General features: G+C 40.6%; 1 protein-coding gene across 1 annotated transcript in view; it reads right to left on the bottom strand.

The window, feature by feature from the left end:
* slc25a13 (solute carrier family 25 member 13) overlaps nucleotides 1–24,012 on the bottom strand; it is a gene marked incomplete at both ends in the record, with an annotated part of 47,833 nt that extends 23,821 nt beyond the window's left edge. Inside the window, 7 exons of the mRNA XM_083926016.1 lie at nucleotides 4,141–4,279; nucleotides 6,448–6,594; nucleotides 12,652–12,791; nucleotides 16,192–16,307; nucleotides 22,325–22,467; nucleotides 22,584–22,637; nucleotides 24,001–24,012. Coding sequence (XP_083782142.1) covers nucleotides 4,141–4,279; nucleotides 6,448–6,594; nucleotides 12,652–12,791; nucleotides 16,192–16,307; nucleotides 22,325–22,467; nucleotides 22,584–22,637; nucleotides 24,001–24,012 — 751 coding nt within the window. The remainder of the gene's footprint in view (nucleotides 1–4,140; nucleotides 4,280–6,447; nucleotides 6,595–12,651; nucleotides 12,792–16,191; nucleotides 16,308–22,324; nucleotides 22,468–22,583; nucleotides 22,638–24,000) is intronic.
* Between the last annotated feature and the right edge of the window lie 2,346 nt (nucleotides 24,013–26,358).

The raw sequence follows: 26,358 nt of genomic DNA, 5'->3' as shown, positions 1-26,358 counted from the left end.
TTTACCCAAGGCAGCAACTCTCTCTTAACTAAATGATAAATATATAATAAAAAACCTTACTACAGCTGGTATGTTCACTTTGTCATAAATACTTTCATGACAGCGTGATATAATACACAATGCCATTTACAACGTGACAACAATTCAAAATGTGTAGTACTGAGCTGAATGAATCCTAAAGCCAAAATCTGCTATCACAAACAAGAGCAGTGACTGACAACTGTAACTGGCATCTCTTTTATTCTTATCGGATTCATATTTCCATTAACCGTTCATGATACTGTATCACAGACTCAGTATCATCAGTTGATATTATGTTATTTACAAGGCACCACCACATTATGACGAAATGTATTTGCACATTTACTGCTAGTATTCAATTCAATTTTATTTATAGTGCCAAATCATAACAAAAGATATCTCAGGACACTTTACAAACTAGGTATAGACCGCACTCTATGACTTATTTATGATTTACATAGACCCAACAAGTCCTTCATAGAGTACAGTAGCAAAGGAAACCTTCCCTATAACTCAGGCAGGGACGTCAGACAGACCCAGCTCTATGGGTCCATGACAACTGAGGCTCTCTAGTTACCTGTGAATCTACGTTTCTGTGGTATGATGTGCAATAAGCCTAAAGGTAAAAACGATTTCATTGTTTATTCAACTCCATTAGGTATTTTGTGTGTGTGTTTATGATATTGAATATTTTTTACGAGTTGTTTAAATCTTCCCATAACCTTCCTCATATACAGTATGTCTACATCAAGCACTGACTTCCTTTGTTTCTCGGAACAAGACAGGCTTGGTACTGTAAATCTATGGTGGGCATTTCTCATCTAATTACGGACAGATGACCAATTAGTAAATGAACACTGGATTATGTCTCTAAAATGTTGCAGTTCATTACGTTCTTTTATATCCTGTATCACACTGTAGAGGAATACATACATTAAGGGCAGTTATGTGACAGTTATATTGATAAATTTGGAAACGCAGGACCTATTGCGAGTTGCTATTTAAAATGTTGCGCTGTTTAATGGTGATGATTTTTACCTAAAGCTTCTGTGGCTTGGTTGGAACTTGCAAGTGTCAAAGTTATGGACTTCAAGAGTTCTTCTGAGGCAGTTTTAGTATGCTGTAACTTAAGACCTGGTCTATTGTTGGTGGAATAAAGAACAGGTTGACTGTAGGCTGGCTTACAGTGGAGGAGTCAGCATTGTTTGACCTGCTTTATTCAAAGAGCAGCAGGCTGGGGTTGTGACAAAGTCTTCCTACACTGGAGCCATTCACCCCGCCGAGGCTCAGCTTACCCCTGAGGCATGCTCTCTTTCTCTCTCCCACACACGCACACACATATCCATGGGTACATGCAGGTAATGCTCGTAAGCATGTGAGAGAGCATATTTACAAATATACACACACACACACACAGTTCTGTCTTGGTGGATCACAGATCACAATGCGGATAATCTGTCAACCTTTAGCCCATAGTCACCAGTATACACACAAAGTGAACTCTATTTTATATATTAATTATCTGCCTCTCTGTGAAGTGGAGAGAAGGTGTAGCCCATGAAACATTAAAAAGATAAGTCCCACATAACTGACTTGTCATACATAGTTCCTTGACAGTATATACAGTATGTAAGTTATAGGTAAATGTGTGCAGCAGTCAGCAGAACATACATTTATGTCCACTTTCCTTGGTACAAACCTCAGATTGTCAAACTGACGGAGGATCAGGAAAAATAAATGTAAGGTAAAAATCTGTTTGGACATAGCTGCAGGCGATTCCAGACTGGCACTTAACAACGTAAGAGCATTTAGAAAGCTAGATATCACAGAGTTGTTAAAATTAAACTTCCTTTGGTGCTTTGTTATTAATGGGTGCCTAATGGAGTATTATAATATTAATTGTTAATTGTACAGCACTTGTGAAAACAATTACAAAGTACATTGCAAATGGGCTGAAAAAGAAAAGACACATACAAGCAAAACGTAAAAGGGACAAGCAATAAAATGCTGTTACAGAAAGGTGAGTTAAAATAAAACTGTCTACCGCCATGCTAGTAGATCTGTGAGACTGTACTCATGCACAGCGGTGATTTGAGCTAAATGCTAACATTCTGACAATGACAATTATAAGATGTTGTTGTTATCAGATGTAATGTATGTCACCTTAGTTGAGCATGTTAGCATGCTAACATTCAGCAATTACCACCGTAATAAAAAGGACAGTTGTGGCTATGGAATTAAATTAATTTTGCAGGTATTTGTTCATAAACAAAAGTATTGAATAAAAGGAATTACATTTTGATCTGATAGTGGCTTACAGGAAGATTAAGGGCATCGCCGAAGTTGTTAAAATTCATCCTGAGGGGAACATGAATGTTTCACTACATTTAAGAGCAATCCATCCAATACTCGTTGAGATATTTCACTCAAAACCTGAGTGTGAAACTCTTGCAGGTGGCGCTAGACAAAGGGTTAGGGGGTAGAATTCATCCTCAGGGGACACTGGATGTCTGTACAAAGTTTGTTGCAACAATCTTTGGTGTGGTGGAGGACATTCAGAAGTTCTGGCACTATCCAGTAAAGCTGCATTTACAGTTTCAACACTTTTCATCAGCACACATCAGAATATAACCTGTCCACAAAGATGCACAGTCATGATTTGCTTCGTGGTGCTCAATAAAAGGTGATTTGTAAAGGTCTCCTGTGCACATACCCACACAAACGCTCACACACATGTGCACACACTGTTGTGTAGGCGTTAAGCACTGTAATGGCGTCCCAAAGGCAAAACAGTGGCCTTGTTGCACATACGGAACCAATCAGGATTATTACGCATGTGTGCATGCTTGGCTGTGTTAATCTGAATCTGAATGCTTGCGTGTATGTGAGAAATGTTTGAAATAGTGTGCTCCAAAATACGCACTCACTTGATACATGCGGGTGTGTGTGTACAGTATGTGTTTGTCGACCAGCCAGTGGTACATGGAGCCGAGCACTTGCAGTCCCAGAGGAGGCCTTAATGACTCAGGGAGTGGAGGGTGGATGGGTGGTGGCTGTGGAGGTCTGGCTGGCTACGGGCCACCACCGGTCGAGCCAAGCCCAGCCTCGTTGTACCCATGCTGGGAACAGCCTGGGGAGTGTATGGGCTCTTGGTCTGGGTCAGCTATGGTCCACACCCCTGATAAGGCTTCAGATAGCATCATAAGGCTACACTGGTGGCCCTTGGCCATGTGGAGAGAGGTCAGAAGGGTTTCTTAAAGACGACCAGAGCCGGAGTGAGGGAGTCAGAAAGAAAGAGACAGAGAAAAGCTAACTGGGCTTCCTGCCAAGTACCGAGGAAAGGAATGAGAGACAGCAAGTGGGGCAAGCAAGTGAGAGAGATAAGGATTTAAAGAAACTAATCATGGGAGACAGAGAGAAATAGAGAAAATATCTATTTAAAAAAGGCTGTTGGATCAATAGATAATAATACCTTGATGAATACATTTTCATCACCTTTTAGCTTTACATCTTTCCTCTACAGTAATTGAAATTATAGAGCTAAGGAAAAGCGTATAAAATATTTTTTTACTATTTAACATGCACATTGATCTACAGGGTAAGACAACACACCTCATTTTTAAATCAAGCATTCTTCATTTTTGTCTGTTTTTTTGAAGAATTAAAAATGTAATTATCAACCAAAATGCATGCCAGTACAAAGAAAAGTGGTCCTCAGATCAGTGCCAGGATGTCTAATAGACAAGACAGGCTCCATCAGGGATTGTGGGTATGCAGTACGTGTGCTGGGTCAGATCCAGCATGCCCATTTAAATGCCACTGGGAAGGAAGAAAAAACAAACAAAAACCCGTTTCCACCCTCAGCACACAAAGACGTAAATACATTATCTGCAAAACACGTTTAATACTGCATGTGTTGTTAGTCAGTTTGTGCATCCGAGCATATACAGTACATGCTCACATTTGTTTTGGAAGTGTGTGTGGTGTATGCTGCTGTCCATCACAGGGAGCATCACTGCATGTGAGTGTATATTTTGCATATATAAGGATTTTTGGCTGCCTGTGTTAACATAGCTTTTTTTCTATGAGTTTATGTGTGTTTTTTTCCTCCCTGTGTACCTTTGGTGACTTCCACGTCTCGACGGTGGCCAGCCAGGGTGCTGTAGATCTTTCTTATCAGCTCCATGTTGTTGAGAAGCGAGTTGAAGCCATTGAAGTATGAGAAGCTGACATGATGAGTTGTGCTGCCGCCCGCAACCTGGACAAGGACAGAGACACGTGTTTTAACATGCAATAAAATCAGACAATACCACATACAGTTGCACTACAATTCAAACGTAATGAATGCATTCATATATTATGATTATGTGAAAGACAGAAATATACTAAAACATCACACATCAAGAGGAAATCTTGACACACACCGCTGGTTAATCAACGTTCCCCTTAACCATCGCTCCACAGGGAGAAGTAAACCTGTTTCAACCACTACTTTTTCCATCATACAACGAACACTCTCAGGGAGTTTAATTAACTTTCTTTATGAGGTGGAGGAAGTGATAAAAGAACAGAAAATAAAAAAAGGTAAAAGGCTCTTGAGGACATTCCAGACTGCACACAAACTATTTTATGTGAAACAGAATCCCATCTTTATCACATCAGCCTCTCAGAGCAGCTCAGACTGCTCTCCGTTTAGACATGCTTGTTCGAGAACATTTCATAAATGTTGTTGCCTGTTTTGGGCAGCTTAAGCCAGAGTATGAGATGAGTCTTGAAAAGCTTAACAGTGTTGAGGGTTGAGGCAATAGAAAACGTAGAGCTTCCTTTCACTAGATGGCACTGTTTGCTTTACAGACACAGTCAGGAAGGTTGCTTGCGGCTCACTGCTTGCTACAAGGGGGAGAAGCTCTGGCTTGGGTGAAACTGCCCTAACAGAAAGACACTTTTGTATCTGTTCATATCTATGAGCCTATAGGCATGGATCTTCCCACGACATCCAACACAGGAGGGGAGAGGAGAACACTATTTGGGTGAAAAAAGTGTGGCACTGATCATTTGCCATGTTTACTGAGTGAATTAAAGGTTGCCGTTTCACTGTTTGTGTTCTGCCATGATACCGCCTTTAATATGTCTGCAGTGTTTAAGGTTTTTTTTTTTTTATATGTGTGTATGTGTGTGTGTGTGTGTGTGTGTGTGTGTGTGTGTGTGTGTGTGTGTGTGTGTGTGTGTGTGTGTGTGTGTGTTAGAGAGAGAGAGAGAGAGCAAGAGAGAAAGAGAGAGAGAGTTTACTAACAGCACACCAAGATGTCTGGTCGGTGAGGTAAACACAGCAGACAAAATGACAGAGTCTACAAGGTGTTTATAAAATGGGGCAAGACATGGACACAGAGGGAAGACACACACACACACACGCAACAAAAACACTAACATACGTAAAGAAAAGACAAGACACAAAAAAGACAAACATCTCAGAGTTCAAAACAAATAGGAGTACACACGCACAGCTGCTCACGCACAAACACACAGGCAAAGATGATGGACTGTAAAGCCCCAGTCTCCATCTATCTCTGTCTCTATCTTCCCATTCAGCTGGCCTGCTTGGCTTTGACACTGCCAGAGAGGTTAGACTTAATGACATGTTGGGAGAGAGAAAGAGACACGGGGGAGGGAGGGAGGGAGTGAAAGAGGGGCGGTTGAGAGAGGGGGGGTGGGGGTGGGTAAAATGAAGGGAAGGAGAAAAAAAGAGAGAGAGGACAGATGAGAGGTGACAGAAAAGGTGAAGAGGAAGAAATGAGAGATGGACAGCTGGAGGGAAAGAGAAAGCCACGGTGTTTGGTTGTGGGAGTGTGAGAGAAAGAAAGGAACTCAGGGAAGAGAAGAGACCAGAAAGAGGTAGTGAGATGGAAGAAAACAGCCTTGCCTCTAACCCTTTTATGGAGAATAGAGTTACATTAGGTTGCTTGCATTCATAGCTGACGTAAGCAACTGAATCTTTGGCAAATATTGCTTATAAAGTATTATGTATAAGCACTCCTTAACATTGTATTTGTTTCTGAAACAGCAAAGCGTAAATCATCTTACATTTGGTCATACAAAGATTTCGTTAAATATTAAGATACATTACTCGATCAGAACACTACTAACACTTGATGAATATAGATGTATAAGCACCTGATAAAAATCACGGCTTTGATGTGAAATTAAATGATCACAGTCTTGCAGTTACCTAATGTATGAGTTAGGCGCTGCTGAATAAAGTCCACCCTATTTGTACAATGTTTTCTCATCATATAATGACAGTATCACATCTCCCAGGTGAACATCAGTAAACATTTTCGCTATTTTTAACCAGCCTGACTTTGGCTCTTGTGGACAGCAGTAAAACAAATGGGAGAGAGATGCCGCAGAGCCAAACAAAAAACCCACCGCCACGAGGCATTCCTCCACGAAGGATGTGAGCATGTGCGGCCGGATGGTGACCATGATGTCCCTGAAGTCCAGGGCTGAGATGGAGCCGCTGTGGGCTTGGTCCCGCTGGATAAAAGCCTGCCGCGCATGTTCCAGCTGCATCTCCTGTGAAAGGGAGTGGAGAGAAGAAAAAAGGGAAGTCGGCTCATACAGTAAATGTGTATTATTGAACACATATGTGGGTCATACACCTCTTTAAGTTGCCTTCATAAATTAAAATCCACATAAAGTCACTCGTATAAACACGTTTGCATAAAAACACAGCATTTGATTTGATGGGCCCCCTGGTGCCGTCTCCCCCTCTCAGTTACAAGGGAGCCAGCGTTTGTCCAGGCTACACGCTCGCCTCCTCTCCCAATAGCGGCTTGCCTACTTTGAGGTGTCGCTTGGGCTTTTCACACCCTCCCCAAATCCCCATTAAACCGACTTGAGGGAGAAACACACAAACATACACGCACACACAGACGTGCACACACAGGCAAGACAGCTAATCGTCCAACTGCTCACTTTGTCTCTCTTCTTGCAAACACATACACACAAAGGTCCACAGGGACAACAGCAGGCTGTGGTGGGGACACATCCCACAAGGCCTTTGAAATTAGCAGCCATTATCGGTACCTGCAACCACAGGTCTGCAGTGAGAGGCTGTAAATAAACCGCAGCAACCAGTGCTTCCTCTGTCTTACAACAAAAAAAACTTGGTTGCCCAAAAGATAGGAATATCAGAACAATAATAATCCACAAAGAGTCATTGTGAAAAGCAGCCCTAAGCTTGAGGGCAGCAAGCTAAAACTATTTGCTTTGGCTGTTGACTCACTTGTAGTGTATCATGGCCTTCAGGGTGAAGAAAATCAATGGGGAAAGAAATCATGAGATCTATTCTTCTATTCATGGAGTTTCCGACATGTAGTGAAACAATACCAACTAACTAAATGAGCTATTCATGCTTACTTACTTTTAAGTACATACCAATGCGTTTACTCAACTAAAACATCCATGAAAGAGTTTTCAAGAGCTTTTCTGGATCCTCTTTTGCAATTATAACTGACACCATTAGTCAATTAATGGATTGACAGAAATGTAACAAAAATGACAGCATCATTTTTTTAACTTCTCAAAAGAAGTGTGTTGCTTTTCATTTGGTTATGTGATAGTACACTGAATATATTTAAGGGTTTGGACTCTTGGTTGGATAAAACAAGCAATTTGAATGTCCCCATGCATGGCGATAAGAAATCTCATCTGGCATTTTTCCCTATTTGCTGGTATTTTATACTCAAAACGATTAACTGAATACTTAATTATTTGAATACAAAAAAAGAATCAGTGTAATCATCAATTGATATTACAAAAAAAATCCTTAGTTGTAGCTCAACGTGCAAGTAGTACAAGAGTATGAAATATTTCTCTATTTAAAAGGCCACCATTCAACTCAAATATTAAGTTTGTTTATTACACAGCTTTGTTAAATACTCAATTCTGATTGGTCAATTACTGCATTCTACAGTGACAACTGCGATGAATAACAAACCATTGCTATGAATGCTTTCTATGGAGGACCATTTATAAATTGATAAACTCAATAAAATAAATAGTTTGTGTCAAATGATTGATTTTTTTAGTAATGACCTGATCATTCTATGTTATCCTGTTTATTACACATATGATCTCATAAATATCCAAAGAAAAGATTATATCTAGCTATACCTAGCAGGAACAAGTATAAAGAATGAAAATCTGTCAACATTAGTGTAAACGCAGAATCATCAACAAAAATGATTCTTGAATGATGTTTCTTAAACTAAGTACTGGCTAGCAGTGTTAGTACAATAAGTCTGTTATTAATTCAGATTACAGCAAACAATTATCAACTTGTCCAGGAAGAATGGACATTCGTTTTCAAGCCACACACGTTAGAGAAAAAGTGTGACAGGGGGACTGATTAAATCGTGAACATGCATGGCATTATTCAATTGATTGATTCAGATGTTATTGTTATAAATGGAACTCAAAGAAGGGGTATTACCACAATACAAAACCTTATGAGGCTATGACTTATTGTTGTGTTGAATTTGAGTGATACACTGACAGCATAACTGATCGAACTCTAAATGTGCAGCACCCAAGAGAAACGACTGGGGAAGAGTGACATTTACACAAAGCTGAGTGGAGACCGAAGGGGAGTAAGAATAGACATAGCAACAAAAGAGCCAGATCTGCAAAAACAGCAAATGTAGCAGCCATGTGTCAGTATCACCTATGAGCACAGCAGGGGCTCTGGAAAGTGTATAAGTGAGTGGAAGGCAAGGAAACGAAGAGATTGACACAGGTAAACAGTCCCAAAGTAAATATGGTAAGATATTTTGGTGTCAGCATCCTGAGTGTCGTGACTCATTTCTCTGGATGGCTGTGAGTAGGTCAAAACACTTTGTTGTCGAACAAACTGGGAAGAGGAAAGGGAGGAGGAGAACTGGATATTTAAAGTCAAAACAAAAAAAGGGAAAGTGAAGAAGATAATGTTTTTGTATGTGTGACTTTTAGGATGTGCAAAAATAAGGGTGAGTACGTATCTTTGTGTTTGTGTCCATCTGTAAATGAAGAAAAATGTCATCCTGTGTCTCAGGACAAGTCAAAAAAGTCTGAAAAGCCACACACCAACCACACAGAGCAAGAAAACAACTGTGGTCCAGGGGATGGAGCAGTTTATAGTCTCAGCCTCTTAAAACCTTAACTTGTTGCAACTGTATGAGTGTTTCAGGGACATGGTTTTTATTTGGGAGAGTAGAGAGTGAGGGAGCGAGGCAGGAGACGTAGAGCTGGGGGCTTAAGACAGCCAGCAAGAAACCGCGGAGGCATTTGCAGTGGCTTTAATTGTCCTTGGATGAGAATAAAAACACATGACAAGCCACCTCTGTTTGTTTTCAATGGCTCATCAAAACTTAAACAATAGATATGAGTGGAGGGGGATTGCATCTCTCTTTGCCAATCTCTGCTTCTCATCAGTAGAGGGCTAAAGCTATACAAGGAGAAGCTTAAGCACAACTGCCCATTTACATGTGCCAGTGAGCCCACTACACCGTGATGTTAAGGGCTACCCGCTGATTCTTGGGAGAGTCAAACATGTAATTGGGACTTTTAAAATCTGAGCAATGCCAAATATTCACTTTTTTAAAGTGCTTAGGAAAGAAGTGGGACATGTGGTGTCCCCTCAATGTAATTCAAGCCCTTTACTTGCGAGGATTTATAATATGGGCTACTATGTGCCACTTCTCTGGACATCGGTAATACCATTGCCAGATACAACACCATGCTGACAGTGCGAGCTGAGCCTTGGCCGGCGTCCACGCGTGAGACGGGAAAAATGCATGTAATTGGTGAGAATCTCTGGCTTCCATCAAGACAGTAATTGGCCAGAGAGAGCCCTTGTGAGAAATATGCGGCGCAAACGTTTTCCCTGATAATCCCATCTTGTGAGCATCTGGCAGTGGCGTGGTTACAATGGCAGAAAAACACAATAAACACATGTATGTATGGCAGGAAGAGGAGGAAATAAAGGATGGGAACATTCTTGGGGGGTGGGGGAGGGTGCGGTAGGAAATTATAAAAACAACTGAAAAATATTCAGAATACGGTGTGTGTGAAAGTGTGTTGGTTTTCACAACTCTGACAACTTTTAAAGCTGCAGAGGGTATGTTTTTTCCAGCTGACATTTACGACTGCTTTGCCTGTTAACAAAAGTATCATAACAGCATTGGGTAGTAGTGCAATCACAAAGTATCTAGTAATTGCACAGGTTTAGATTCTGGTTCAGGAAATGTTGTGGTACCTTTCCTAATTGCCCTGTCATTAATCACTGGAGTCACTGATAACACACTGAAAGAGTCAACTGCCAACACCTGAATTTTACTTGTACCCAAGTACTGTAATTGCAGTAAGTAATATGCCATCACAGTGATATTAACATGTCCTATTAATGTGACACACTTAGAGCCCAAGATAGCATTAGACATCTCAAGATAACATATTTATCATATTATTATAATCTTTTAATGAATATTAGGGGAGGTGAAGTGATAAAAGAGGAAAAGACGATATTTCCACATTAAAGTTTGTTATCATGCTTATTTTCAGTTTCATACTTGGGTTTCTACAACATGTTCAAAAAACAACACAAAACACATTATTTTTCTCATGCTGTCATGCTTTCTGAATATACATGAATTCACCCTCTGCCTGAAACGCTCCATTTTAGAGCCTGTCTCTTTAAGCCCCCTTCCAGTAAAAGTCCAGTCTGCTCTGATCTTTCAGTGTTTACAGGTCTTCCTCATCTGTGCATCTCTGCACCGCCATTGCTACCAAGGAATGACTGTAACAGCACTGTAGTGGTACTTTCTACCTATATAAAGTATAGTTGTGACATCACAACCGTACAGAAGTCCTCACAGTTTGTTTAAAGACACAGTTTCTGATTAGGGCTGTGTGCATTTCTCTGATTGAGCATTTTGATACTTTGACAGTATTTATATAGCACCTCGACCTGCTTTATAATAAAAAAAACAAATTTTGTACAATATGGACCTTTAAATAAATTATCTGTCAAATATCCCCAAAAAACTGCAAGAAATGATCAAATACAGAGAGCCTTAACGGGCCACTTTGAGTTCTAACTGGTTAAATCAGTGACACACTTTAACTTACATTTACTACACATTTAAAGATAGCACAACTGAACCGTCTTTTTGTTAGAACTCCTTGGGCCATTGTATCACTGCAACATGATTTAAATAGACAGGGTGTGAACAAAGTACAAGGGAATGAATTGAGAGACTAAGTTATCAATGGTTTATTAATATTGCTATTATTATGGTCCTCCAACCATTTGTCTGAAAAATTGCATTCGTCCATTTGTTAGGTAGTTTAACATCCAGGTGTAAATAGACCTATAACGTTTTCAAGTAGCCTTCAACCGGTGGGTCAGACAGCAGCAAGCGTGCATGGTTGTTCTTTTCAGATGACTTCAAATCTTGAAGGATTCCATAAATAAACTACACAGACTCATACGCGTCCACACAATAATTCTATTCAACTTTATCTACAACCATTTTGGACGCATATACATATTGAAGCTAGGGCATTAATTGCTGCTCAATTGATTTATCAACTTTTAATACTTTTTAAGACCCTGTAGAAATGTGCATTTCATATTGAGCAATGGGAGCTGGAAACCACTGAGTGACTGACTGGGAAAGGACTGGGCACGCTGTCAATGAAAAGTACAGCGTCTACTAGCCACAGTCTTGTACTCATGCGCACACAAATGCCGGCATAAACACAGATCCTTGCATGCTCACACATAGAGTAAAACAGATAAGTAAGATAAACACGCACAGAACCACACGTATGTATAGACTCACATACTGTATGTTCGAACACACACCCAGGGACGCACGCACATATAACAATGTCCCAATATCCGTGCGCTGCTGCCCACTGTGTGTAAGCCATCTGGTCTAAGTTAAGTGTAATATAAAAAGCTCATTCAGATACATGGTGAGTGTGGATGCAAACTTGGCACAGCTCAGGCCCTCTCTCCTACCCCCGCCACCGCCTCTCCCTGCTCAGTCCTGATTTAAGTCTAGACATCATATTGGAAAATGGCTCACACGCCACAAATACACTAGGAATATTGCAGTTATACTATTTATGGAGGTAGAACTTTGTCTCTACCTGCTTCAGAGTGGGTGGAGTGGAATAATGCTAGGTGTACGTCAGCTAATGGAAAACAAATGCCAAAAAATATATCCCAAATACATAACCTTAGTGTTTCATTAATGACTAATCTGGTCAATATGGAGGGCTGTGTTTGAGAGGGATCGGGGAAACCTGTGAGTGTCTACATTCGTCTGGCCAAGCTAAGATAAGTATCTAAGTGACGGTAGATGACGGCATTGTATGAACAGCCTGTAAACAATGTGTGAGGATAAGGCAATGTGTACAAGCAAATAAATCGGTTGATACAGATTTATTGACTCAATAAACTGATGGTCAGTGGATAATGGATGTAAGACAGACCGACAGAAAGGACTCAAAAATACAGTAACACATAAAGACAGAGAGAAAAAATGAAGACACAAAGAATATGATTACATATCAGAAACCTACCAGGAGAAACTGGGTGAACTCTCCGTAGCTGAGCTGTTTGTCCATCTTCGTGCCAAAGTGCAGCCGTATGAACTCACAGTCCCAGTTAAAGGGGATGTGCTGGTGGATGGTGGTCTGACTGAAGACCTGTTTCACATCCTCTGCGGAGGAGACAAAAAGAGATAAGATGCTGCTCTAATAACGACTGAATGATGAAAAGTTGCATTTGACAGCCTGATAACAAGCTGCAGCAAGTCCAAATGGCAGTGTAGCAGAATTAGAGGAGGAAGTATTTGAACAATCATAGTAACAACATAACTGTGACATTATTATGTTATGTATGTTATTTTATTTTGTATGTTTGTTTGACCCATCCATCCGCCCCGCCGTCCTCCTTTCACAGACTTTGGCAGACTTTGATTGGAAGCTAATTCATGATCATCATGTCCTTTTCCCCTTGAAACGTAATTGAGATCGCAGCTTCATTGCATGGGAGCCTAATATTTAGGAGACATGCCGCCATGTGATTGTTACATATTATATCAGTGGATGATTTTTACTTGTGCATTGATATGTAAGTATAATTTTGCAAGTCGCACATCTTCAACCATATTACATAAGTAACATAAAATGTAAGGTAAGGTATGGAAGTAATGAGGAAATGTACCTAGTTAGAATCTACCACTGATTTCCTGTTGATTTATGTAAATAAAGTCAATTTGAAAAAAAATCAAGATGTAATGAGGTTTAAACAAAACAGTTTTTCTTTAAATCCTTTAAAATGATAGAATGACAGTACATATTACAGCTCACTTTTAAGGATAATGACCATACATTAACCATGTACCGTATAAGACCTCCACCGCCATTAAAATCCTCTGCATATTCTCCCCTCTGGATGTTCATGTTTTCATAATAAACAATTATCAAATACTTCTTCCTCTTTTAGTTTGCTCTAATAAAGACCTATGATCTGTGGTTACAAAGTGTTGTGAGTCAGGTCTTAACAAATGGCATGTGTTTCCTATCTTGTGGTTAACGTTAGTAATTATTTGATTTAGGGGGAAAAAAATGTCTGTGACTTAAAAAAAAAAAAAGCCAAACGTCAATCTCCAGAACACAATACTGTTCTGATTGAGACTTAAGTCCCTCAACTCTAAATCAGTCTTGAATGACACATGGCAGAACTTGTTTGAGCTGTGTATTCAGAAGGAAAGCCTTTTCTTCTCACTTATGTTCCTCTGCCTGAACCCTCTAAGCCTCTGCAGCCAGCGGAGAGGAGAGACACTGAACATGAGTCCTAAATTACAGCCTTACTAAAGAAACAAAAACAAACCAATAGAGCGACCTGTTTCTTATTACCAAACAAGCCGCCGCTGAACGAGTGGAGAAAGGAAAAGAGGAAAGAAACAATTTTTTTATAAAGACAGACAGGGAGGGGAAAAAAGAGAGAAAGAGAAAGGTGATATTTACTTCAGCTCAGCCTTACTTTCTGAAGGAAGACAGCTTGTGCATTGTTTTTTTTACACTTTAATGAGGCAATAAATATACAGCCTTTAACTCTTTAAAGGAGAGGCCGCTCCAGAGCCCGACGTTTATATTATCAGCTTTTATAGACCTGTCAACACTCAGTCCTCTTTAGTTTTTTCTTTTTTTTTTGTCTTTCTGGCTGAGGCACAACTGCATTTCATATGCCATGTTACACTGCAATTTTTATGAACTCGACATTCCACCAAATTACACATTTATTTTTTTAAGTGCTAAGAATTCAGAGCACTGTGCTGCCTGTACTTTACAGAAATTACTCAGGTTATTATCAATAAAAAATGGCTTTATAGAAAAATTGAAATGAAAAGAAGTCAGAATACAGGCATTTATTTATTAAGAAAACAAATGGGCCTTTAATGTGTTGTAAGCTTCAACTATTAATGTTTTTATTAGGTAATAAAGAAGGTTGTTCTGAATGTTGTGCCTTTGTGAGGTTCTTTAATCCAAGGGGGGGAAAGGAGCAAGGGAGAAAATAAAAACAATTCTGTAATGTATCACAATAAAGCAACTTTGACAAGTGTATAATCCAAGTCACAAGTTGTTTGCTTTTGGTGAAATGGAAGCCCGATGCACAAGTGGCAGACACTGTAGTTTTTGTTTTGCATGGCATGATGTGTGGTATGTTTTTCTTGCAATTTTCCACTTGCATGCAAGTCTCATAACTCACCGGCATTGGGATATTCATTAACCTTTAGGAGACGCAGAAAAACAGCAGACCTTTTAATTGCCACCAAGACAACGTCATTCTAATTGATCCTTTTAAATATGAAAATTTACATATGTGCATACATAATCACCCGCAATGATCTTGCACCCTGTCGACAGCAACAATTAAAATGAAATTCACTTACTCTTCCCTGTTTGCGAGCGGGATGTGTGCACTGCATTTCAAATCAAGCCTAATGTGCTAACGCCTCGCACACCTACAGAAGGCTGGCATTAGACTTGTTTAAATCAATTAGGCAAATGTGAAATAAGCAACGAGTACAAATGTCTTCCCTTTTCACCTCGGCGCTTCCAGGCATCAGAGTAATGGTGCCAATCATGCACACCCACCCCTCCTCCATGTTCATCTCCAACCTTTATTTGCTACCAGCCCTCTCCACCTCCAAACCTAACCTTATCTTTTTTTACAGACAAGATACAGCACGACATACAGTATTTTTGTTTGTGGATGCAACCATAACAGAATAGATGAGCCGAGGTCAGACCCTCACATAAATAAACAAAGAGTTTGCATGAAAACTTCTTCAATGGTATGTTTAAGAAGAACCTGGGTGGCTGTAGCTCAGGAGAGCGCACCGGCCACTAATCAGAAGCGCAGCGGTTCGATCCCCGGCTCCTCCAGTCCACATGTCGAAGTATCTTTGGGCAAGATACTGAACCCCAAATTGGTACATGAATGTTTGTCTGAATAATTAGATTAGATCATGATGAGCATAGGTGGTGACACATTGCATGGCAGCCTCTGCCATCACTCATATCAATGTGTGCATGAAAAGGTGAATGTGTCAAGAAGTGTAAAAGCGCCTTTAGGGGTCGGAATACTAGAAAGACGCCATATAAGTAGTCCCTTTACCATCCATTGACCAACATGCTCAGTGCTCTGTCATGATTAACGGAACACGTCTTTGTTAAATGTATTAAATGAAACTTGGGACTTGAACTTTAAGAGTAATTAATCTTTAAAAATCAAACTTATTTTTTATGAAGTTGGAATATGCATCTTATCTCCACTAAGAACACAAGAGGTAGTATGACAGAGTTCTCTTGATTTTTAAAGAGAGATTAAATAAAGGGAAAAAGGGTAAAAGCCTACAGTATATATGTGAAAACAATGCTCCAAGAAAAGTGCTGATAAATAAAATGATAAATGCCATAGTACCAATATTTGAAAATGAGCAAGACGTTTTCTCCATGAAAATTAAGTGACTCTTCAAAGATCGGTGCATAATTCCAGGTCTCTTGTAGAGCACATTAACAGCACCTACCGTGTATGGCAGAGTTACTTACCATAAGTGGTCGCTCCGTTGCCTGCTTTATCAAACAGCAGGAAGGCAACCATGAAGAGGGAGTCTGGGGCACACAGCACCAACTCAAAAGCTACAAACTCTTGAAATGAGATCAACCTGAGAAAGGAGAGAAGAGTAGAAAGAAAGAGGATAGGTACAGGAAGACTGTGAGAGACTGGTTAATGTTGTCATTTGTGATTTATTAATGTGGTATTCATGTTTTAAGCCTCCTGTATAAATACTTAATCAGCTGTTAAAGGTGTGAGACTGTGAGACACAGAGTCTTTGATATGTATTTAGTCATATAATACATAAAATCCTTAACCTAAGTTGCACTGATAAAGTTAAATATTAAATTAAAACAAGCTATTTTACCACTGCATTAAACTAAAAACTCGATTATAATTACTGCCACACAGTGGCAAACCAGCACACTAAGACAACCAATCCATCTGTGCTACGTGAAATTCAAGAGGCCTTTTATCCAGTAGTCTATTATTCCATACATAATGTCATAAACTCATTGAGTGTGACAGCAAGAAAATAAAACAATTTAAAAAGCTCAGTGTGTGTTCCCAGTCTGAGCTGGCAGCTGGTATAGAGCGAGCCAACTTTACACCAACAGAAAGAGAATGATTAAATATGAAGGTTTATATTTTAGTGTGCCATTTTAAACAAGTAGACATATGAGGAGGGAGTTTGGAGCCACTTTAGGAAATATAATTCTATTCAATATAAATGTAATACAATACGGAGTTAAGAGTCAAAGTCAAGAGAAGCCAAGGTGGAACAAAATTAAAACGGGGAACAAATTTGTCCCAAGTTATGAGCTGAAAGTAAACACAACAGATTAGTTTTCTAATTATACCACTGCGTCTCTTTCCAAGTTTGTCAGTGTTTTGCTAAATACCATTATATCTCCTCTCTCCATAGTAATACAAATGCCCACATACATCATTAACAAGAAAAAAATAAACATAAACATCGCTATTGTGTGAACCCACTGAGAGCTCCCATGGGGGAGTCCTGCTGTGGGGAACTGGACCACGCAGTCTAGCCTTTATTTAGGCCCTGGTCACAGTTGCCACAAGTCCATTATGAAAATCACAAATGGCTCTGATAATTACAGGAGGGGTCAGAGCTAATGAGTGGTCCCCGAGCATCCATCTATTAAACCTATTTCAATTTCCAAGGGGGGAGTATGGAGAAATGGGGGGGGGGGGGGGGGGGGGCGCAATGATTACATTTTTAATTAATTATGGTACTGATGAAATTTAGACGTGTTTGTTTTGACTCTGAGTGTTTCAGGTTTGTATGTGGGTGCGTATGTGCATCCTTATATGTACTTATATACTAAACAAATACTGTATAGATATACAAACCGAGAAGAGTATTGTTCAAAAAAGGATGCCAGGAAAAGGGACATTTAAAAGTTGACTGCCAGAGTCTATCTTATCATAAAAATGGGTTGAAACACATGTTTAGATACATTTTTTTATGAATCTGCAAAAAATGCTATTTGCTCCTTCAACCATCCATGAAATAGAGGCCTAAACACAGAGAAACTAAAAAAAATTAAGCATAAAGTTCTCTCAGAATCAAATCCAATCTGCTGTCGTTTCATAGGCAAGACTAATTGTTTTATTAACTAAACAAGTAGAGCGGGGCCCCGCTGATGGCAAGTAGGTGGAAGGGTGCACAAAAGCACACTGCTGCAAACATGTATCCACTGCAATAAACAAAGCCAGTACCAAAACCATTGTCGCTGACGCTGCTGTAATATTATCTACCTCTTCAATAGTGATCAATCTTTTAAGACAGATGTATAGCACACTAAGAAGTCATACCTCAGCCAGCTTAATAAAGGACTTTAAGCAGGTACAGTCTGTAGTGCAAAGATTCAGCGAGCACTAGTGGGGGGGGGGGGGGTTCCAAGATTTCTTCTTTTTCACACGCATCAATTTACATGCACGCTGCTCATCCCGTCTGTGTTTTCCCAGACGTAGATAATCAGCATATTAGTGTAACTGAGAGGGCTGTTGATCATGAAGGGATTGGACCATGGTTTAGAGCGGGGAGTCCAGACAAGATCCAGGGGGCATCTCCATAACACACACGAGAAACATTCCACGTACTCCGAAGCATTTACACACAGCTCTGTGACTGGGGATGAAGCTTATGATGGTTGATTAGCAGCGCCATGGCGGCTGCAAAAATGATTACCATGAGAGGGGGAAGCCATTGTTTTTGCTATGCAGACCCAACCCCAACGAGACACTCAATAATCAAATCAACCGACGGCATCTCCCAACCATCAACTGCTATGGCATGTGTCCAGGCCTGCCCGATCCTTGTACGCAGCCTGGGATGAACTTCGGAGACAGGGCTAATGTGATACTGTAGTATGGCATCTCTTCAGTACTGTGTACTTATTTAACTCTGCAGAATTTCGTTAAATCTTTAAGCAATCACAGACATATCCGTGACATGTATCAGACGAGAGATGTAACGCGCAAGACATAAACAAACACTCAATTCTAGTAGCTTCTATCAATGGCAGCTGAATGATGCTTTTGTTTGAATGCCAATACAATGCAATTTAAACTGTCTTCGCTGCATCTTTCTGGCAAAAAAGAGCCACCGTATATTCCATATATTTTTGTTTGTTTTTATCTCATCTTAGTCCGCCCGGCTTTTATCTCTGTCTCCTCTCAGCGGGTATCTAAATACACTCCTCTGAACCGAAAAACCAGGCTTGGAAACATTGTTTACAAGTAACATAAATGCATGGTGTTGGTTCGGCCCGGCTGATAGAAAGACAGCTCTCCTTCGTTGATAGTAGAGGGAAAGAGGGGCCTAGAGGGGCTTCGATAATCCCCTGTCCCTTGCATCTTGGCATTGTTACTGACAGCCTTCCACCCACCTAGAGCGTGCACGCACACACGCACACACGCACCCACACACCCACACACCCACACACCCACACACACACACACACACACACACACACAGATGAGTGCTAGCTGCCAGTATCTGTTCAGTTTCTAAGAGTGGACACCCACCAGTACAAGTCCAGAATACCCACAGCAGTTGGTAGACTGCTATTTTCCCAGCACGCTCCCTTAACAAAGTTTTTTTCCTTTTTTTCAAACCTCCAAGAGTCTATGGGGGAAGTGTTTTTTTCCACACTTGAACAGATGCTTCTATCGAAATATCAGAGGGAAGAAGGCATAGAGAAGCAGAAAGGTAGGGAGCCGGAAGTAAGGGGCCAAAACGAAATGGAGGGAGCTCAGAGTGCATTATGGTATGTGAGAGAGTGTAAAGAAAGTGAGGAGAGCGAATGTACAAATAGAGGACATAATAAGATAATCAAACCATCTTGTAGCTCTGTATGTCAATGCAAACATACACAAAACACTTAATTCCTGGAAATCCAGACATCACAACCTTGCAAAGTCTCTCTCTCTATTTTTCTTTCTCTCTCTCGCTCGTATCTCTCTATCGGTCTTTCTATCTCAATGGGACGAGCGAGAATAGGAGGGAGAAAAGTGATTTCCACATAACAGATTGTTACAACTGTCACTATATCCCCTGATTTACACAGTCGCAGGGAGGCAGACAAATGCATTTTCACTGTTTACATCCCCACACATATCCACCGAACCACTCTCACACACAGTGGCATCTAAGTAAAATTTCTCTCACACAGATATACTCCAACAGAAAAGTAAGCGAGCATGCTACCTGCCATCCGACCCCCTGCTAAATCCATTACCCCTGACTTATCTTGTTGAAATAGAGTCCTGTCTCGCAAAAACAGCAGCAGTCGCACAAGCTTCATAATATGCCACGCTCATGTACCAACCAAAATGTATTGTTCACAAACATATTTGCATGAGATCGGGCGAGCTGGATGAAAATACAGTCACAAAAGTGGTTTGTTTTGTCTTGCGCCGCGTTCTTTTCATAAGGTTTGCACGGATGAGTGCTTGGAAAACAATGCATTTGTGTTTCCAGCTACCACTGAGGGTGCTGATGACATCGCCGCATCTGTACTTTTTATATCCATTTGTTTTGTGTTCATGAGACGCAGGTTTGAAGAATAATCACCCAGACTCTTTCTTTGTCTCGACAAATCATTTATCTATCAAAGTTCAGGAGGAAAATAACACATCACAAAGTATGAGCATCATGAGGCCTTCACAATGTCAACCGTAAAAAAAATGAATCACATCCAAATCTAGGTCTAAACAGACTTTTTCCCCCCTGTTTTGCCCCCATATCATTTCCATTCCCCTCCACAAAACCAAAATGAGGTTTAGATACAAAGCCTGGGCCATGGGTTCCTAATAGATTTACCCTGATGCCACGGCCACCATTTATCTTGCTACAAAGCCACACAATGCAACAGAGTGCTCCTGAATAGCATGGGCAATTACAGTGCATGTGTGTGTTTCTATGTGTGTGCGTGTGTGTGCATGTGTGGGTGCCTTGCTCTCTTTTTCTAATTCCAAAACCCCCACTACGCCATCTCACCATCCTCTGTGCGCGCGCACACACACACACACACAAACACACACACACACACACACACACACACACACACACACACACACACAGACACACACCTTAAAGCAGATGTAATAACATGAAACTACGCAGCCATATGCACTTTGCTCTTTGTAGAAGCCCAGGTGGTTACCATGGCAATGTGTTTTTTTTTCTTTTTTGACTTACCCTAACATTTTATTACCCATCATTATGTATCATTAAATACATACATATTAATGTAAAAAAAAAAAAACAGGGGTGATGGGGATGGGGGGAGGAGTAAGTGTGAAATTGGGGGTGTATCTACAAAGAAGGAAACACCTGAAAGAGGCCTTTGGTGGTTTGATGTCTCTTTGCTATATAATTCAAGTATGGACATCCCTCTGTGAATTTTTACACCAAAGGTTTCAGTCATAGATTTGTTTATAAAATGCAAAATAACACTAGAAAGGTAGTCATACCAGATCAAAGTGATAAATAATACATGTGCTGATAGCTTTGATAAGAGTCTTTCATAAGATTACTACTTAGCAGTTGGCTTGATATTAATGAGAAGAGATACATTTACGGCTTAAAGAGAGACTCGGCATAGCAATTTAACAGTCAGATCAGTAACTTCTGCCAGAGGTATTTTCAAACAGTACAATGAGGTACGCTGTTGTTGATCTTCTTTTTTTCATCATTTGCTAAAACAAAATCTATGGCTATATTTGCCCTCTATCTATCATTTTATGGGTAATACCTCTCATTTATAATATCAGTTATTCCATAAGTAAAGCCTTCAAGGTCAATCTAATGAAGCTTTTACTTAACTTAGATTTTACTTAAGAAACATGTCTTGCTTTCCTTTATGTGTGAAACAGAAATTGGTGGATTTCACATATTTACCTGTCACAGATTATTGTGATGTGTTGTACATGAATGCTGCAGCTAACTGTCTATACATGCTGGATAGTGTTTATCATGGGGCTCTGAGATGTATTACAAACAGTGTATCTCACTCCCCATTGTATTTTATACTCAAAATTGAAATGCCCAGCTTTATGTTGATTCTGCCTCAGTGATTGGTATGTTTTATTTATTTACAAAGCCATTGTTAAAGGTAGGTAGGTTAAATTTCTGTCTATTTATCCTTTTTTTATATTTGTATCATGGAGCTTATATCCTTCATTTGCATTTTACTGTTCCTAAAGTCAGAACTGCACTGCAAAAGAAAGCTTTCAGGTTTTCTGCACCTACTGCATGGAACACTCTACAGATTGTTTTTAGGCTTAAAAACATAGTAACACTGAATAAGTTTAAAACTATGGTGAAATCTATTGATTTCAGGCTGTCTGTTTGCAAATGTTTTATGTGACCATGTTATTGCTTCCTAAATAGATGTGTTGCTGTTATTCTTGGCCAGGTCTCCCTTTTGAAAGAGATCCTTTATCTCTATAGGACAAACCTGCTTAAATGAAGGCTAATTAAATAAAATGAATTCTGTTTCAAATTCACAGTCAACCAGCATCTTAATATACTGTATGTGAAACCTAATTATATTATTATTATTATTATTAAAAGAGAAACATCAGAACACCTACCCATCTTTCTTCTGATCCACCACACCAGCCAGCAGATTTGTAGCATCGTCCGACAGACGGGTGTCTGTGTGGGCATGAAGGAAACGGCTCACAAAGTCCTGCGGTGTCATGAAGCACTCATCATTCTTCTTGATGCTGGCATACTGTAAAGAGAAAAACCGATACAGACCAAGGACACACACTGAGCCTTAGAATTTGGTTAAAAAAAAAGAAGAAGAAACAAATGTAAATGACAAATAAAACATAGGTTAAATCCTACCTTTTCAAAAATGGTTTTCAACTCGGTGGGGTCAGCCCTCCTCGGCAGAACTGCCTAAAAGACAACAAGTGAAGTTTTGTGAATACAACTTGCATACACAATGCCCCACTTTGCGTTGTGCATTGTTTGAGTAACTTGGGAACTTTGAATACTTGTACACACAAGACGACAATAAACTTGGGCAAATTTAACATCATTTTGAGTTTGGAGACTCTTTTTGACCTTGGGAACACACATCTCAGAGATTAAAAATGTTCTAATCACAAGGGTCATTAACTATTCCATTAACTTTTTTAAGGAGTATTTGCCTGTATGCCTTTGTGTGACTTGGTCGCGTCACAAAAAAAGTCAGCAGATTTAGAAAGCTCTGGGAAAAACAAGGAAGTGAATGGGTAATTCATTCATTCGTCTTCAACCGCTTATCCCTGTCGGGGTTGCGGGGGGCTGAAGCCGATCCCAGCTGACATCGGGCGTGAGGCCGGGTACACCCTGGACAGGGCGCCAGTCTATTGCAGGGCACATAGAGACGCACAGAGACAGACAACCATTCACACCTTATCACAAATTTAATTTTGAGTAGCAGAAACATGTTTTGTGTTTCCTTGTGATGTTTTCCTTTCCTGTTAATCAACCCCTTCGATTTATAATGTGACCACTTAGAGGCTCCTGAACTCTTGGTTGGAAACCACTGCTGACGATGATGCTAAGGTTGCCCTAGTGTTTTATGATTTGTTGTTGTGTTTTTTGGATTTGCTGTTGGGGTTTTCTATTTGCTGTTTTGATTTGCAGTTCAGGGCCACCGTATATGCTGTTGCTGCTCTAATATTAAACATTAAACAAAATAAAATATGGAAAGAACCGTTCAATTATCCAGATTAGAAGTTGGTGTAGTGTCATGTGTGAGTGCAAATTAAACCATGACAGTACAACCATGTTAAAACATCTTCCAGCCTCTAACAACTTCTGACACCTGCACGCAGTTTAAGAAAAGGATGTAGCATGATGGTAACCAAGGTTGCCTGTGACTACATCCGTTTTTTTAAAGACTAAACTAACAGTAAACTGGAGAAGGGGCCTGAAGGGAGCAACGTGGATTAAAAAGCAGCAACAGTATCATGACTGCGTTATTGCTGAAATGACAGTTCAGTCAGTTTAACTCAGAAACCGTTAGCCAACTGTACATTAACTAGCTAACCGGCTAACGACAGAGTAAAGCCTCAATGTCATTGCCGTATGGTTAAGTGTTAACCTCCAGTACATCCTCTTAGCAGGCTAACGGGCATTTAACGAGCCCTCAGAGCAGACATCCTGAACGGTGGAGAGTCTGGGAGGAGGAGACACCGGGACCGGGCACATCACCGACAAGACAACAGCTTCCCGGAAAGAGAAGAAAATGAAATGTAACAACTAAACGTACCTTTGCTGCCATGCTTAAGCGAGCTCACTGTCAGCTTGTCCAGTTCCTCTTGCGTGACAACGTTCCCATGGAGATCACGCGCCGGTGCAGTGAAAGGAGGACGAAAGAGGATCAGCCGCGCACGTGGTGCTGGGGCACGAGAGGTCAACTGGTCAGTGGCTTGTGCATGTCAGATCCATTCATTGATATCTGTGTTTTGAGAGAGACAGGGTATCTGTATATGTCCCTGTGCCTCGTGTTAAACTTGACCTATTCCATTAAAATACCATATAATATATACAACTGTGATAAAGATGTACAGTAAGCTATTGGGGAAATTTAGAAAGAAAAAAAGAAAGAAAACCTTTAGGGGAATTAATTTTCCCCCCTGTTGTAGCCTACACACAGGCCCGAAATATATACACATGCACAAACAGGACCTATATGCATTAATGGAGACATGTCAAACCGAGGGGAGCTGAGCACCCTGAGCAGGGGGGTTGGTGCTTTGCTCAAGGGCACCTCTGCAGCTACCAGCCCATACTCCAGAGCCTACTTTGTACAGTTCCCAAGCCAAGTCCTCACGGCCTGAGCTGGTGCCGCCCTAAAATAAAAACCTTTAATCAGCTTCTGTCCCATCCCTTGATGTGTGACCAGTATGGATGGATTACTGAATGAGCCTACAGAACATAGGCCCTGGGTCCGGAGGTGTCTCGGAGGCCCCTATTCAAGATCCTCTGCAATAAGCTTTTCTCATTATGGCTCATACAGAGCCTTGTGTACTATATATTTTTGTCATATCCAATCCAGAGCTACAGTAAAGAATATGCACTAGAGATCGAAATTAGAGAATAAATTATAAATACTTGAAATTTTGTGGGAATGAGTCCTTACCCCAAGTGAAGGAGTTCAAGTACCTCGGGATCATGTTTACGAGTGAGGGGACGATGGCGCTTGAGTTTGGCCCGAGAATCGGAGCAGCGGGGGTGGTGTTGCAGTCGCTCTACCACACCGAAAAGAGAGCTGAGCCGGAAGGCAAAGGTCAATCTTCGTTCCTACTCTCACCTATGGTCATGAAAGGTGGGTCATGACCAAAAGAACGAGGTCGTGGGTACAAGCGGCCAAAATGTGTTTTCTCAGGAGGGTGGCTGGAGTCTCTCTTAGAGATAGGGTGAGAAGTTCAGCCATCCGTGAGGAACTCGGAGTAGAGCCGCTGCTCCTTTGCGTTGAAAGGAGCCAGTTGAGGTGGTTTGGGCACCTAGTAAGGATGCCCCCTGGGCGCCTCCCAAGGGAGGTGTTCCAGGCACGTCCAGCTGGGAGGAGGCCTCGGGGAAGACCCAGGACTAGGTGGAGAGATTATACCTCCACACTGGCCTGGGAACACCTCAGGATCTCCCAGCTGTTAATGTGGCCCGGGAAAGGGAAGTTTGGGGTCCCCTGCTAAAGCTGCTGCCCCCGCGACCCGACCCCTTATAAGCGGCTGAAGATGAGATTGATGAGATGAAATATTGTTGTTTTTTATTGTTCAGAATTTGATAGAATATCTACAGGCTAAACGGTTTGGGGGATGTTTTCAGCTACATGGCAGGGTGAATGCAAATTTTTATGTGAACCCCCTTCTGCAACATGCAATCCCTTCACTGCAATTGTCTTCCAATCAGCTGCAGTTTTCATGCAAGACAATGCCCCCTGTCACACTGCAAAACAGGTGGAGCAGTTCCTTGAAGCTAATATTGAAACAAAGAAATGGCCAGCCCAGAGTCCAGATCTAAACCCCTTAGAGAATCTCTGGGAAACACAATAAATCCATGGCGACAAAGTAATGGCTAAGAAACCCACTAAAGTTACAGAACTGTGGAAGAGACTGGACCAAGATCAAACCAGAGCAGTGTGAGAAACTAGTGATGTCTTGTGGCTGCGGATGTGCTGAAGTGATTCAGAGCAAGGGCCTCTACACCTTCTTTGTTGGTTAAATAACCAAGTGCCTTGCCTTTAAAAAAGCATGCTTGTACAGCAGTTGTATAGCAGATATTCAATGAAATTCTGAATAATAAAAAAAACAATATTTCAGAATAAATCAAGTATTAATAGTCTGTTCTCTAATTTTGATCTCCAGTGTAGTAAAGCCATTTAAATGATCCTGCTTGTTGGTGTTTGTTATATATATATATATATATATATATATATATATATATATATATATATATATATATATATAAATATATAAAATATTTTGTAATCTATGTTATGGTATTCAACCAACTTTCAACCCAGATTTATCTGTGAAATACAGCGGAAAACATGCAAAGCGACTAACAATTTGGGGAGATGGGGCCTTTTTGGTGTCTGTGCCCAGGGGCCAATTAGCTCATGATCGAT

Source organism: Echiichthys vipera (assembly GCF_963691815.1).
Source record: "Echiichthys vipera genome assembly, chromosome: 13".
NCBI lineage: Eukaryota > Metazoa > Chordata > Actinopteri > Perciformes > Trachinidae > Echiichthys > Echiichthys vipera.
Note: the sequence above shows the minus strand (reverse complement) of the source record. Positions and strands in the feature narration are given on the sequence as shown.